We start from the raw sequence: 17,290 nt of genomic DNA on the forward strand, positions 1-17,290 counted from the left end.
TTGACAACCTTCAACAGCAATACTTGAAAAGAAACTGGGAAGTAGGAGTTCACCGTCACAATGAAAGGGAAAGCTGTGGATGTTTTCTGCCTTCATAGAACTTCTCTGTTCATGGAAATCGATGATGGAGGACTCTGTTCTTTTAATTTTTAATACTGTGAAGCAACAAGTGGCGTTCAATCCATTTTAGACTTGTTAGTTCTTTATTAAATAACTTATTACACAGCCATCTCATTTTTTCTAAGGGTATTGTCATATGGAGGAAGGGCCTTTCTGGGTTGTTCCACGCATGATAGAGCAACTGTTTCTGTAATGAGCTTCAGTGCTCTTGTTATCCACCATGAACTAGTTTGACAATAAGGAGGCCTGCTGTGAGCTTACATTGTGTTTGCTGTTTTGTGCAGACTTCACTATACCATGGAACGTTATTTGTGTGGGGAGGGGAATGGCAAAGCACACCCCTGCCGCCGCCACCTCACAGTGGAGATTTTAATTTTAGGTTTCAATTTCCTAACAGCATGTATCAGACAGCATTAAAACCCTGTGAAGACATTCTTGCCCTGCATCACTGTTTTAATTTCCCTTTTTTCTTCAGGAGAAATTCCGGTGGCTAATACTTCCTCTGGCTCAAATTGTTGTACTTGTAATTGCCAGCCAGCATTGCAAGCCATTCTTCAGGAGCTTAAAACCATGAGAAAGATAATGCAGATCCAAGCAGGTATGATAGTCTGTCTTTTCAACTATTAAGGTATAATTTTCAGTCTGCAGACAGACTGCCTTATAAGTGCCTTTTCATGAAAGCATAGGTCTTAAAGAGAGACTGCTGCCCAGATGGTATGGATCAGGGGTTGCCAACCCAGTGCCCACAGGTACTCTGAGCTTTCCTTTTTGAAAAAAGTGAGTCTCTAGCCCTCCTGGAAAGAAACTTATGGGGCAAAGTGTGCAGGCAACATCTAAGCGATTTCCATGAAATAAGAGTGTTGTGGCCAAGTTGTATATTTTTCCTGGTACAGTACTGAGGAATGTTCCTGTTGTTATTAGACAACAACAGCAACAGGGTGTTGAGTGTGGGTATGATCTCAGTGTCAGCATGATTTTTGCGTTATGCCATGTTCCCCATAGCAGCTTCCCCAGCTGACTGCTCCAAAGAGAGTGCTCCACCCACAGCTGTTGGTTCAAGCAGTTGGTTCTGATAAGAGGGTGGGAACTGGTCAGGAATCTGGGCTGTGGTAACTCTCATCTTTGATACATGTTTGGAAGTGTACTCACAGGTTTTTCTTTCTTCAGTTGCTGCTCAGAACAGACAACCGCCCCCAGTTCCTCTGGTTTGCACACAGAAATCAACACTTTCAAGAAAGAGAAATAAAAAGAAAAAAATACCTCCAAAGACTATTGAACCTCTTACTGTGAATAAAAAGCCCAGCACTGCAGAGAATGAAAAAAAGCTATCAGCAAACTCTGAAAGTTCTAGTGTGGAAGCTGCTGAATCATCCTCAAAGTTGGAGTCACAGGTTTCAGGATTTGGCATTGTCCTCGAATCTTCATCTTCAGATGTAAGTTGACCAGGTGCTGTCAGAACAGACCCTGTTAAGAATGCAAACCTCATGTCACAGATGTTGTCAGTAAGTTTTAGGATTAGGCCGTAATGTCGGTTTCCCGTGGGATCTTTTCTACATCTGCAGGTTGCAACTTAAGGGCTGACCATCCACATACTTTATATTTTCAGGAAAGATCTGTATGCACACACTATATCCTAACAAATCCATATGATTGTCCAGTTCCTGTTTCATGTTTTGTACTAGTGTGCCCCTGAGGGAAGCATTCCAAAAACATTTCTATTGAGCCTGGCATTGAATAGGCCTTGTTCTTTTGTTCACAAGCATATTGGGAAGCTTTAAGCCATGGGACAATTGAAGGAATTATTTTTTGGTTTTGCAGCTGCACTGTACATGAGTCTGAGGGAATCTAAGAGTTGGTGCTAAAGTACTAAGATAATGATATCCCCTCCTCCTCAAGAAAGTGAAGAAATCAGGGTTTCGGGGAAGGGGCATGCACGAGTTACAAAAGTCTTCTCAGTCATCCGCAGATCTTAAAAACTGACTTCTCATTCCTCTTTAATCAGATTAGCACAGTTGGCATTAGGAAAAAGTGCACAAGTTAAGTAGCTGCTGTTATTATTTATGCCGTGTCACCAGTGTACGTGCATAAGGTCAGTGGGCTGAAGGGAGAGATGAGATGGGGGGGGGGATGGTGAGCAAATGCAGAGGTGTTTACTTGGATTCAGTTTGGGGGGACAAGTAAGCAAGAGGCTTGCTACAGAAGATGAGTTTTGTTAGCATTATTGCAGTTGCCAAGGTAAAACCAGGGATGGTGTTCTAGAATCAAAGCCTCGCATGGGTTGGTTAATTTGATGTACCTCACAAGGGTCTTTGTGACAAAGATGACAAGGGTGAGGACTTTGTATGAAATGTATTCATTCTCACTGTAGCACTAGAAGAGCTTGTTCTGCCCTACCCCTGCCATAGGTAATGCTAGAACAAGTGGAGAGCTAAAGCGATGTCACTTTTTTCTGTCCGTGTTAATGGTTATAATCTGTTAGTAAGAACTGTCCTGTGGAAGCAACGTCACAAGGCTGTGCAGAACCCTTTTAACAATAAAGAGAAGTGAGAGATTTCCTATCTGCTGACCAGAAGTGCATTCACTTGTGAGTTGAACTTGTGCAAATCACTAGTTGGGCCATTGGTGTTTAATCCTAACCATAAGACTGATCTGCACAATTTTATACTCTCTCATGGCACAAAGAAAGCTTACATGTGAAGGTAGACTTGAAGTATCGGGGCTGAAATTGTAAATGTCAAAATCTAGAGCCAGGATTTCAAAAGGGCATACTTGGCATTTTCTCCTTTTGAATTAGATGTTTGTAGAATGAATATCAGGAGAGCAAGAGGGTGGCTGGTTGGCTTTGTTTGAGCTTCAAGCAAATGATGGCTGAAAAGTTCACTGATGAGTAAGCTGATCATTAATTTCTTCAACGTACCTTTTTAATTTTGAGAAGACAGTTTCCAATTTCCTAAGTACAGCAAGCTCAGAGAACATAATTAAATTCCCTATCAATGATCATAAATGAAAGAAATTCTGTAGATAATATTGTACCTTTCTAGAAGTGCAAACTAATAATAAAAAAGAGCAGTCATGATAATTCAGTTACACAGATGTGAGCTACACCGGTAATTAGATTAGTGTGTCATCCGACAGACTCTATGTAATGATACATAGCAACTGGTTAAATGCTTTTCTGTGGTTCTTGTATGTAATTATAATTACAGCCAGAAATGACTGTGCAAGGAAAGGATTGGAAACTTCTCTTTCAGTTTTGTAAGTGATTTTATTATTTTGACCTTTTTTCAGATTGCCCGTCAGTTTTCCATGTTTTGAACATACAGGTTCAAGGTTTGGTTTTTTGTTTGGGGTTTCTAGAGTGGCTACATTTTTAAGCAGTGTCTCATTGCTCAGTGAATGAATTCAGGCAGAGTAGTAATTAATGCTGGATTTATTTATTTATTTTTACAGAATGATTCATCAAGCCTTGGGCTAATTATTTTAAAATGTTCATGTTTTACATCTTTAACCACAATATAATTAAAAAACAACAACAAAACTTGGAAGTTGCTCTGAAGGGCATTGGGTGAATCTTCTATCTCTGGGGGGAGAGAATGCCATTTATAAAGAGACTGGTGAGATTTGAGTTCATATTCTCACCTAGTCACGACCCTCATTCTGTAGTCTTTGGCAAAGGACTGAAAACTAAAACCGTGAATGAAGCTTGCATTCCTTTGGGCACTAGCTTGGGAACTGACCTTGGTGAACTCTGGAGATTTCTGAGTATGGGATCATGTTTCAGTTCTTTATACACTTATATGAATCCCCTCTGTCAGTGGGATTTACATAAGAGTAAACATGCCTAGGATCAGGTTGGAAGCCTGAGTTTACATCTCTCATTAATTTTCAGCTGGGCTGAATGGAATGGCTGGGCCACTCCACACTGCAACATTTTGTTGCAGGCTCCACTTGTCCAATTTATATTAAATACATGTTAACTACATTATGTGAATTAGCCACAATTACAACTCTTGATATGTCTATAGGGTAACCTTCAAAGCTGATTTAAGTAATCTTTCCATTTCAAATCTTTCAATTTTAATGAAAGGGGAAGCCTATGTATGCAAAATATTAAGTAATTATCATATAGAAATTGCTTTTTAGAGAATTGAATGCCTTTGTATACAGTGCCTTAGTGATCCCAAGCCTTAGCCTTGAAAGACAGATCAATATTATTATCCCCATATCTCAGTTGGCTGGATATGTGACATAGTGATTTTCTTTAAGGCCACCGATTGAAACTGTTTGCTGATTATTACAAACGGCAGCTTCATGGTCAAGCTAGTGCAAGGACCCAATCCCTCAACCTTTAGATTACCTCTTTTCTCTGTGCACAGAACAATCTTTGCAAAATATGTAGTTGAGGGTCGCCCTCAACACTTCTGGGGCACACTTTCAGTAGCCTCCTTCAAATGAATCAATAAAGTAAGGTCATTTCTGAACTACCAGTATGGGAGATGCATATGCCCCTGGTAGTGATCTGTGAGCTAAAGTTTGCCAACACTTTCCTACAATGCCTTGTTGCCATACGGAAATGTTAAACTTGATTATCATTATTGACTGCACCAGTAATTCCTAAGTAAATGGTGTACTCTGAGAAAACTTCTACTGCTAAGAAATAAATTCATTAAATAAAAATTGTGAATTCCAAGCATGCCCATGCAGAAGTGGGTGTCTGGCCTGTTACCCAGAAAGAACATTTCCAGCATCTCCTTAACCGCAACTCCCCTGTAGCTGCTGAGGTCCTCTCACAAGTCCCTCAAAACAAATTAAGAGATGAGCTTGCAGTATCTCCAAATCTGGGAGAGTTGTGTACAGCTATAAACCAAATGAAAAACAACAAAGCCAGTGGACCTGATGGGATACCTGACGAAGTGAGTACTTCAAAGTGGGTGGAACTGAACTTACACAACAACTTCACAAGCTCATCGAAAAAATATGGGAGAGAGTGGAGATCCCAGCAGACTTTAGGGATGCCAAAATTATCAATATTTTACTTAAAAAGGTGATAGAACAGATTGCGGAAACTATTGAGGCATCTGTTTGTTAGCTGTGGCTGGCAAAATTCTTGCAAGGATCTTAGCAAATTGCCTCCTAACTATATCCGAGGATACCCTTCCTGAATCCCAAAATGGTTTTCGATCTTCTAGGGGGGAAGTGGATATGATTTTCACTTCAAGAAAAACGCAGAGAGCAAAACCAAACCATACCACCTGTGGACTGTCCTTCTGAAAATCGGCTGCCGAATAAATTTGTGAACATTCTTTGGCTCTTCCATGATAATATGACAGCAACAATCACGGATCACAGTGGCTCTCAGAGTGAACCATTCATAGTGGGATCAAGTGTTAAACAGGTTTATGTTATTGCCCCAACTATTATTACTTTCATTGCCATGATCCTATGCATTGTTGAAGGGAAACTCCCCACCAGGGTAGAAATATATTGAACAGATGGAAAGCTCTCCTATTTGAGTAGGGTGGAAGCAAAGAGTAAGGTTACCATAACTTCCATCGTAGAGCTTCAATATGCTGATGACAGTGTAGTGTGTGCACACTCAGGATGACCTCCAAACCATCCTAAATATATTGACAGAAGCTGCTCCAACACAAGCACAAAACAACCTCTCCACAGTGCCACAAATCCAACTTAATGATGTAAATCATTTTTCTAGGCAGTTATATTTCCACAACAGCTGACATTGATGCATCGCCTGAGCTCGCTCTGTGAGTGCAGCTTCCTGATTGCTGTCCTGGCTTCGTTTTTAGCCTCGGGGCTGTGGGTCTGGGAGCGAAGGCGGAGCCCGAGCTTCCCCCGTCCCCAGCCCCCAGAATGGGTCCAGGAGCGATAGCGAGGTTGCGCACCCTTACCTTCGCTCCCAGAGCTTGCTTGCGGGGCTGGGGGCGGGGGAAGCCCGAGCTTCCCCCGACCCCAGCCCCCAGAACAGGCTGTTGCCCGCAAGCCGTGTGAGCCTGTTTGGAACTCCCGCCGGGCTCGCAAGGCTTGCGGACATCTGTGTGAAGCATGGGGTGCGCTCCGGAACGGACCCCGTGCTTCGGGTTGCAGGCTGCTGCCCGCAAGCCTTGCGAGCCTGTTTGGAACTCCCACCGGGCTCGCAAGGCTTGTGGATAGCTTCCTGAAGCCTGGAGAGTGAGAGGGGTCGGTGCGCACCGACGCCTCTCGCTCTCCAGGCTTCAGCGAAAGCCTGCATTCGCCCCATTGGATGCACACACATTTCCCCTTCATTTTTGGAGGGGAAAAAGTGTGTCCTATAGGGCGAAAAATACGGTAGATTGGATTCAGCTCCTTATGTAGAAAAGCAGTAGACCTACCCACCTTCAGAGAATATTTCCTATTGTACCTATGGCAGGAATTGCTTATCTGGGCTTCCCTTCTTCCCATCAGGAGGCCCACACTTAAAGCGGCAGAAACATAAGGGTAGATCTAGTCCAAGAATGGGCAAGTTGATTTGGGAGCAGACAACACATTATGCTAATGCATTTTGGAAAATAAAAAAATTCCTTCCAGTAGCACCTTAAAGACCAACTAAGTTAGTTCTTGGTATGAGCTATCGTGTGCATGCACACTTCTTCAGATACACTGAAACAGAAGTCACCAGACCCTTCTATATAGTGAGAAGGTGGGGAGGGGTATTACTCAGAAGGGTGGTGGGATTGGGTGATTGGCAGATAGCTGTGATTAGCCTGTTGACGACTCTTAACGACTGCAATAGGTCTTACAGGAAAAAGCAAGGGGTGAGAAGGTGAAAAATGGCTTTGTCATGTATAATGAGATAAGAATCCAATGTCTTTGTTCAGACCAGGTCTCTCCATGGTTTTAAGTTTGGTAATAAGTTGCAATTCACCACCCTTCTGAGTAATACCCCTCCCCACCTTCTCACTATATAGAAGGGTCTGGTGACTTCTGTTTCAGTGTATCTGAAGAAGTGTGCATGCACACGAAAGCTCATACCAAGAACTAACTTAGTTGGTCTTTAAGGTGCTACTGGAAGGAATTTTTTTATTTTGTTTTGACTATGGCAGACCAACACGGCTACCTATCTGTAACTGGCATTTTGGAAAGAATGTGTCAGTGCTGGGCACTTTATTTTTATGTTTTGTTTTCGAGAAAAAGCAGCTTATGCAGGACTCCAGATAGCCTGGGAACATGGTGCTCAGGGCAGGGGTTTAATAGTTTACTTCTCACAACATTTTCTTGCAGGACAATGCTTCCCAGCTACCATGTGCCCTTCAAAACTGTTTTTATGCAGTAAGTAGCACCTTTAGGGAAAATAGAAGCAGTCGGAGAGATTTTCAGGAAGAAAGGGGATGGTAAGGGTTAAACCCAGATTGTGTTAAATGTAGATTGTGACCTGTCTGGCAGCTTTTAATGAAAAAACAAAAGTTGTCAGTGCTAAGCTGCTTCTAAAGATTAGACACTTGTTCTGTTTAAGAGAATTCTCATTTCTTCCATGTAAGAATCACAGATAAGAAATTCCAGCCTTCCTTATTATTATAAAACTGAAGGTGCAGGCAGGAACCCGGCCCCCTGAGTTCAGCTCCAGCACCTCTCAGGTGGGCACCATTGCCTTTTTAACAGAACACGGGAGAGGTCCATGGTGAGCTCTGGCAGGCACCTCTTTTTGTAGACTCATAGCTCTGGGTGTAAACGTATATGACCACATGCTCTCCACATGGTAGCCAATGCTTTCCTTTTAAATTAAAGGAATGTGGGCATTGCCTGCTGAAATGCCTATATTATTGGGAACCTGAACAGCCCTCCGTGGCATGAACATTCCAAAAGACATCACTTCCTGTTATACCTAAATCTAGAGCTGATCAAACCCTGGGCTGAGTCTGTATAGCCAGCTTGCCTGGGACTTGTCTGTTAATGGCACTATATATATATATATTTCTGTTTTTAAAAAACTGTGGTTAGACAAAATATGTTATTGTGTAGGTTTGTACTTTACATTTTATAAATACACTCTGCCTTCTCTAGTTCTCATCATATTTGTGAATTTAACCATACAAACAATATCCCACAACTAGGTTGTTTGGCTGTCTTGGTGTATATTCTACCCCAATACTGGTTTTGGATTCTTTCAATAGAGGTATATACAACATGAATTACATGTTAGATTTACTCTAATTAATTACTGGAACAACCTGTGTAGAAGTAATCCCCAGGGAGGAGGCAAGTGGGCGGTGGCCCTGGGTGCATTTGGGCATGTGTGTAAAAATTTCCCAGGAAATTGATGGCCCTCCTTTAAGGCTGGAGTGCCCAGGTGGGCTTGGCTACGACTGAACTGGGCTCACTGTGCCCTCAAGGAGCTGGCCAGCAAGAACTTCAAGAGGCTGCAGGTGAACGTGCTTCTGGGGGGGCAGGTAGGAGAGGAGAGCTGGTGGCAGCAGGGGAGGGCCGTGCATGCCTGTTCTGTTCTGGGGAGTGACCTCCTTAGACCAAGGCTCTCAGCCAAGTGGCCTTGGCAGGCACCCCAGCTTGGGAACAAGGTGGCACCTGGTGGCCACCTTCCCACAAGCACTGCTGGAGGGAGTTTTGACCTCCAAAGTGGAGAGCGCAGCGGCCTTTTCCCTCGTCCGGAGATCTCTCTGCTTTTCTGGGCAAAGCGAAGGGCAAGGCTCTGGCCATCCTCCATGCTTTCAGAAGCCCATCCTGGTCTGGTCTTTGGACAGAGGCATGAGACAGACCCAGGAGCTGCCTCCGGGGCTGGCAGGTGTCTGACACCACCACCACTGCTTCTTAGGGTGCACAATACTTGGCCTGCCCTGGTTGCTGGCAACCTACACTACGTCACTGGTAAGCCCCAGTATGTGCAGTGGATATTATTCTCAGGTCACTGGGAACTGGGCATAGGATTGCCGAAAAATGCTATCTACCTTTGTGACTCAAGCAACTGAGTGCCCTACTTCTAAGTAAACGTTCTATTTGTTTACCATGCAAAGCAAATAATTTGTATAGATTTGGCAAAAGAGTTCTGTTTTAATCAATTAAAATATTCAGAAATGCTTGGACTAAATCTAATTTGCTGCTTGCTAATTTTAACAAAACAAAAGTTTTGGCAATTCTTTCATTTGTGTTTAATCATGTACACCATTGCCTTGATTATCTTATGTTAACAAACTCTATTTGGCTATAAATCATACTTGGAAATGTCCATGTGAAGCTCAATTGGGTACTGATTGCGTGCAATTGAAGGATAATTTGCTACTGAAGGAATCTGGAATAAATCAGCACCCCCCCCCTCAAAATATGTGACTAGGGTACAGACTGATTCATTTATAAAACACACACACACAAATGTACAAAACACATTAATTGCATCTCTAATTGAGACTAGGGATTGCCTGTGAAGAGTCCCTGTTAAACATATTTCTACCTTTTGCAATACAGGGATATTGGTTTTCTAATAGGTAGATCCAGGGTCATGCTTTTTCCATGATTATTGTGGTTCTTGTGTAATAGCCTGGTCACTGGGAACTTGCAATGAGCATCTCTTGTTGTTAATGCACAGCTAATATCAATCAATTTGAGAGGAAAGATTTCTCAAGGGAACTCATACAAATCAGCCGTGAAGCTGTAATCCAAACAAAATGTGGCACACATTTCAAGATACCCCTCTACCTTTATTATTAAGTGCTGGAAACAATGTGTGGAGACAGCTGCTCTGAGGACAAGAGCATATTTTTTCCAACTTTGTGTGACCAAGGGCACTCTGCCGTGTGGCAGTTTTTTTAGTGTGGAATTTTTTATTTTGAAAAATGAAGTTCATCTGAGGATATGAAATGCAATCGGAATAGATAACCTAGGTATAGAATTGTAGAATTGAAAGGGACCCCCAAGGGTCATCTAGTGTAACCCTGCGCAATTCAGGAATCTCAGCTAAAGGCCCCAAGACATCTGGCCATCCAACCTCTGCTTAAAAGCCTCCAATGAAGGAGAGTCCACAACCTCCCAAGGGAGACAGTTTCACTGTTGAACAGCTCTCCTTCCTTGTAACTTGAAGCTATTGGTTTGTGTCCTACCCTCCAGAGCAGGAGAAAAACAGCTTGTTCCCTCTTCCATGTGACAGCCCTTGAAATATTTGAAGGTGGCTATCATGGCCTGGAAGCTGTCTACGGCCTATAGAGCGAGATGAGCGCGCAACCCCAGAGTCGGTCACGACTGGACGTAATGGTCAGGGGTCCCTTTACCTTCCTTTATCATATTTCAATTAGTGTTCTCTTTTCCAGACTAAGCATACCCATTTCCTTCCATTGTTCCTCATAAGGCTTCGTTTCCAGACCCTTGACCATCTCGGTCTCCCTCCTCTGCACACCTTCCAGCTTGTCAACATCTTTCTTAAATTGTGGTGCTCAGAATTGGACACAGTATTCCAGGTGTGGTCTGACCAAGCCAGAATAGAGTGGTATTATTACTTTCCTTGATCTGGACACTAGACTTCTGCTGAGGCAGTCTAGAATAGCATTAGCTCTTCTTCTTCTTTTTTTTTTTTTTTTTTTTTTGCTGCTGCTGCATCACACTGTGGACTCATGTTCAACTTGTGGTCCACTAAGGCACCTAGATCCTTTTCACATGTACTGCTAGTAAGTCCCCCCATCCTATATTTGTGCATCTGGTTCATTCTGCCTAAGTGCAGAACCGTATGTTTGTCCCTACTGAAATTCATTTTGTTAGCTTGGGACCAGTTCTATCTGTTAAGGTCATCTTGAATCCTGATTTTTTCTTTTGCAGCATTAGCTACCCCTCCCAGTTTGGTGTCATCTGCAAATTTGATGAGCATCCCCTCAATTCCTTCATCCAAGTTGTTTATAAAGATGTTGAACCCTGCAGCACCCCACTTGTCCCTTTTTTCCAGGATGACAAGGTTCTGTCAGTCAATCAGCTACACAACCACCTAACAGTTACCTCATTCAACCCAGTTTACCAGCTTCCTCGCAAGAATATAATGGGGAACTTTGTCAAAAGCCTTACTGAAATCAAGATAAACTATTTCCACAGTATTTCTCTGATCCACCAAGCTTGTAATTCCAACAACAACAACAAAAAAAGAAATGAGATTTGTCTGGCATGACTTATTTTTGAGAAACCCATGCTGGATCTTAGTAATTGCATCATCCTTTTCTAAAAAACATTATTATTATCTAAGTATACCACACAAGATTATTCCAGCTTGCTAAATTATATTTTAGTCTGCTTGTGTTAAACTGCTGTCGCCCACTTAAAGGTCTAAAAATATGGCAGGATGGATATTGAAATAACTCCTTTTGTTTCCAACCAAATTCTCAAATGTACAAAAAATCATTCCCCCTCAGTTGGTTAAATTGGCTACTGATAAATTGGCTGAGATTATTGAAATATTTGGCTTTTACAGGGAGAAATCATTTAGAGCTATGTCAGGAGAATATGTGAGAGCTAACAGGGGCTTTATCTGCACAAGTGCAATGTTTTCATTGCTGGCTATAAAAGGGGAAAAGCACAGCTCGTACTGGAAGAAGCTCCACTGTGGCGCGGCAGAATCATTGCCTTAAAATGGTTGCACATAATAAGCTAAAAACTGGTTTATGTCTGTTGCTTGCAAGTCCCCTAACTGCTAAATGAGGGTGGGAGAGTGCCTGTGAAGACACGGAAAGGTCAGTATGGCTGGGACAGAAAGCTCCCGCAAGACCTTGGTCGAGGAGAAATTGTATGCAGTTGACCGGGTTTAACCAGAGGGAACCAGGGGGCTATTGAAAGACATCTGCTGCTAGGAGAGTTAAGGCACTGGGAGTCCAGTAACTGGTTGGCTGGAGACAGAGAAGCAGGAATACAAGTGGAAAAAGAGTGGAAGCAGAACCCTGAAGGGAACAGTTCTTAGAGTTGTATCCAGATAAGATGGGAATAATTATGTCCTTGGCTTAAAGCAGGGTAGTCATCAGCAACATTTGACACGCCCCCCCGCCCCCCCAGCCCTTATGTTGCCTTTCCAAAGTCGGGTTTGATGTGGGTTTGAGCAGGAATTCGGCTTTTACTTAAGATATACACCAATAAATTATGTAGGGTTTGGGGCCATAAGTAGGAATAGTGAGCAGACCACACTAAATTGTAAAGACATTTTTGTTGAAAAAAAGTTTGATTAATAATGCAGGATTTGCAGTTGTGTGAGAGAATGGGAATTGATATATACCAATAGATTTTGAGCCCATTGTACTGCATTACAAAAATAAGCAAAATCTGAAAAATGACATTCATTTGTTTAAAGATATGGTGTGGGTTTTCTGTAGCCTCTGTATACTAACTTTGCTAGATTTGTTTCTTTTTAAACTTAATTTTAGGAAAAGAAATGTCACTTGGGTATTATAGTGAGGATTCTAGAAATAAACATCATGGGTTGTATTCCATTACAGTATGTCCCTCTGCTCATGGAAGCCTTTTTGCTCCAGCAAATTCCCCTTTCTCCAGCCAACCTCCTTGCCACTTCATGCTGTTTCCACAGGTCCCCCATAGCCTCTGGAGCAGCCTTGTGGGGTGGGATGTGCAAAGAGATGCAGAGGGAAGGGAATATCAGCTAAAGTAACCTTTTGTCCTCCATTTGCGGGAGCCTCTGCTGGACCACAGGCCTTTCCATGAGCAGAAAGGGACACGGCTGGAGGCAACTCACATCTTTTATTCACTGTTTCTTAAAAAATCATTTCCCCAGTACTTTGCACGCCCATGCTTCATACTGATTCACAGGCTTTTTTAGAACTTAGGTTATCACTTTCTAAGCTTATTTTTAAAAAAACAATAACAACAACACTATTGTGCTAATAAAACAAAGAAAAAGCCCTATTATGATTTCCTTGACAAAAGGGATGCTGATGAGATCAATTAACTCACAGGACATTGTTTCTAATCAAAGTTCTATATATGGTGCCAAGCACCTGTCATTCTCACCTTGAGAACTTCCGGTTGCAATCTGATTAGTATGTGCTAATATCTACTTGCTTGCTTAAACTTGTCCACCTTTTCTGCACTTTGAAAATCTCCATACGGTCACCAAAGCTTGACGATTAACTAGCAGGGGATGCAAAATGTTGCACTGTAAAGTTGTACAATGCAGAGTAGAATAAGTAGAATCATTTTGTCTTACTCTGAAAGGTGGCAATTCAATAAGTTCTCGTAAGCTGCTGTGGGTAATTTTAAAAACTGCTATTCCTAAATTAATAAATTAGAATGCCACTTTGTAAAACAATTTACCGTATTTTTTGCTCTATAAGACGCACCAGACCATAAGACGCACCTAGTTTTTGGAGGAGGAAAACAAGAAAAAAAATCTGAATCTCAGAAGCCAGAACAGCAAGTGGGATCGCTGTGCAGCCTCATGCTGTTCTGGCTTCTGGGATAGCTGCACAGCTTGCATTCGCTCCATAAGATGCACACACATTTCCCCTTACTTTTTAGGAGGGAAAAAGTGAGTCTTATAGAGCAAAAAATACGGTACTTGTGTTCACTGATAAAAACTGATTCCAGAATCAGATCTTGCCCTAGTGCCAGTTATTGCAAGTTCTTAAGCTGAATTTACAGTTGGGAGTCAAAGATAAATAGAAGGGCTTTTTCATGCAATATGTCATCAGTATATGACATAAGGTGTGATGAAAGGCACAAGCTGAAATAGCTTTGAAGGGGGATTCACCAAATAAACGGAGGATAAGTTGATCAATGACTGTTAGTCATAATATTTAAATGAAACCTTCATATCCTGCTCTTGAAGTTCCCAGAGGCAAGTGGCATGCAGCTTTTGGACAAAATAGGTGTTGAGCAACAAATAAGTATTTTTGTTCTTATACTCTGACTTTTCCCCCCTTATATTACTTGCTTAGATTTCAAGTAATGTGATTACAACAGTTTATTATGGTGGGATTAAACATTTAACAGTGAGTGCAGGATTGTAGCCATAGTAATTTTAGTTCAAATTCCTAATGGGCAGTATCCAATTATTCAAAGCTGCTGCTGTACTGAATAAATATTTCATAATTGCAGTTGCCAGCATTAAATTAATTAACATCCAGGTAACTAGCTCCTTGGGATTTCCCCCTGTTCTAGTAATTATAATTTCGTAAAGATAATGGACAGAGCAGGTTTTGATGTGCATTTTGTTATACTCAGTTGATAATTTTGATTTCAATGTCTATTTTATTTCAGTGTCTATTCTGGTGTCATAAAAGTCTAGTATGTGTGTTGATGTGAACATGTTTTCCTTGGATGTCATTTGTTGACAAAATAGTTATGAAAGAGGTGCTAATAAAGCATTGATATTCTTTTGGTAGCCAGAAGTGCAACTTGCTGAAGGCTTTGACGTCTTTATGCCGAAATCACAACTGGACTCTATATTAGCAAATTACACTCGTTCAGGAAGTCTGCTGTTTCGAAAGCTGGTGTGTGCATTTTTTGATGACAAGACCTTGGCCAACTCTTTACCCAATGGCAAGAGGAAAAGAGGTCTCAATGACAACCGAAAAGGACTAGACCAAAATATTGTGGGTGCAATAAAAGGTATTGTTCTCTTTCTTTTTAAAAAATGTGCTTTTATAATATAATCTAGTGGTTATGCTGTATCACATTTTGGGAGTTGCTAAAAACATTACAAATTTCTCAAGCTCATCTGCAAGCCTGCCTTGGCTATGTGTTCCTGATATCTGATCTGAATCAACAACCTTTTGCATGGTCAAACTGTTCCAGGACGACATCATTTCAGATTGTAGGTTGAGGAATAAAGATTTGCACACGTATCACTACTGACATTTAAGACTTGTTCCCATGTTAACACTGAACACATCTCCAAACTGGTAGTACAAGGCATGTGCAAGGGCTTGTGTGAAAGACTGTACACTTGCTGATTTGTACATCTCAACTACTGTGTACATGAGTACATGGACTGCACATTCATTGAATGTTACATGTGAAAAATATTACAAATGTACAGCTCAATTGTTGGTATACACAAGTACAAAGATTCTACACTTATTTAATGTAATATGTGATGACCCATGCCAGGATGCTTTTTTTTTAAATGGGGGAATCATTCAGACATGGTGTTTCCAACCTACAGTTTAAAATAGTTCAGTGTATATTTTACTGCACAACAAGATGCTTGTTTTCACTGGGCCTCGGTCTTAACTGAACCTTTTTTTAAAAAAAATAATTTTTATTAGTTTTCTATACAATATACATATAATACCATATCAAAAGTTTATCACAAATTATCTCTTATGGACTTCCTTCAGCTTATCTGCCAATCATCCGTAATTAATTTTTAGTTACGCATTTCCTAAATTTAATACTGCCTTTTTATATACCTTCCCAATCTTATTTTCTTTTTTACAATACTCCTCAAACTTTCACAGACCTTCTTGAAATCCCACGAGCGTTGTTTGCTCATCACATATATTTTTCAGATACTCTACAAATTTTCCCCAGTCCTCGATGAACTTATGGTCTCGTTGATATCTAATCTTCCCAGTTAGTTTATCCAATTCTGCATAGTCCATCATTTTCATTCTCCATTCTTCCAGGGTCGGTAATTCCTCCTGTTTCCATCTTTGGGCCATTAATATTCTCGCCGCTGTAACTGCATATTAGAAAAGTTTACAATCTTTTCTATTTATTTCATTTCCTACTATTCCTAACAGAGAAGCTTCTGGTTTCTTTACAAATGTATATTTCAACATCTTTTTCAGTTCATTATATATTATCTCCCAGAAACCCTTCACCTTCTTACATTCCCACCACATATGGTAAAATGTCCCTTCTTTTTCTTTACATTTCCAACACTTATTACAAGTTTTATACATTTTCGCTAATTTGACCGGTATAATATACCATCTATACATCATTTTCATAACGTTTTCCTTTAACGCAGTACATGCTGTAAATTTTATATTTTCCTTCCATACTTTTGCCCAATCATCTAGTTGTACCGTATTTTTTGCTCTATAAGACTCACTTTTTCCCTCCTAAAAAGTAAGGGGAAATGTGTGTGCGTCTTATGGAGCAAATGCAGGCTGCACAGCTATCACAGAAGCCAGAACAGCAAGAGGGATTGCTGCTTTCACTGCGCAGCGATCCCTCTTGCTGTTCTGGCTTCTGAGATTCAGCATATTTTTTTTTCTTGTTTTCCTCCTCCAAAAACTAGGGGCGTCTTATGGTCTGGTGCGTCTTATGGAGTGAAAAATACGGTATATTATATCCAAAGTCTCTAGCCCAATGTATCATAACCGACTTGACTTCCTCATCCTTCATATGCCATTCCAACAACATTTTGGATAAAATTTTACAATCATTATTTATTATTTCTATTTGAAATTTTGAATCTTTTTCAACATATCCATTCTCTCTAAAATCCTTTTTAAACATTTCATTTACTTGAAAATAATGCAACCAATCATATACATACTTTTTTACTTGTTTATAAGGTTTCATTTTCCATTTTCCTCCTCCTTTTGCTATCAACTCACCATATGTAATCCAATTCCCTCTCAGACTGATTTTCTTTACACTCATAACCTCTAACGGAGATAACCAGTGTGGGACTCTTGGTTCTAATAGGTTTTTATACCTATCCCATATTTCAATTAAAGATCTCTGGAAGATGTGGTTCTCAAAACCTTTATGGTTTTTCTTCTTCTTACACCATAAATAGGCGTGCCATCCAAATCTGTTATCGAACCCTTCCAAATCTAACAATTCTGTGTTTTCTAATTTTATCCACTCTTTCAACCAACAAAGACATGATGCTTCATAATATAGTTTGAAACTTGAAATTAACTGAACCTTTTTGATGTGGTGCTTACAGATCAGCATTGAAGAAAGCTCATTATGCAACTGCGTATGATGATCTTCTTTTGTGAGAAATGAAATTATTAAATATAATAATTATCATAAAGATAGGGATGGTAAGATGCTATTGCGGGTCAAGAGGGTCAGTGAAATAAAATATTGGTTTTAAATGTAGATATTGGGAAGCACACCATGCATTTTTAAGAGTTGTATTCTCTGGCCCCCATTTCTTTGAAATTTCCAACTACAAATTAATTATTTCACCTATAACATTCTTAGTGCATTGGGATGCAGCGGTGATGTTGCTGCAAGA

General features: G+C 40.8%; 1 protein-coding gene across 3 annotated transcripts in view; it reads left to right on the plus strand.

Annotated features, from left to right (window-relative positions):
• BEND7 (BEN domain containing 7) overlaps positions 1-17,290 on the plus strand; it is a 56,402-nt gene that overhangs the window by 26,442 nt on the left and 12,670 nt on the right. For all 3 annotated transcript variants that reach the window (XM_079993709.1, XM_079993710.1, XM_079993711.1), the window contains 3 exons: positions 596-718; positions 1,288-1,553; positions 14,469-14,694. In XM_079993709.1, the coding sequence (XP_079849835.1) occupies positions 596-718; positions 1,288-1,553; positions 14,469-14,694 (615 nt within the window). The remainder of the gene's footprint in view (positions 1-595; positions 719-1,287; positions 1,554-14,468; positions 14,695-17,290) is intronic.

The sequence above is a fragment of the Podarcis cretensis genome, assembly GCF_951804945.1.
Source record: "Podarcis cretensis genome assembly, chromosome: 10".
Lineage (NCBI taxonomy): Eukaryota > Metazoa > Chordata > Lepidosauria > Squamata > Lacertidae > Podarcis > Podarcis cretensis.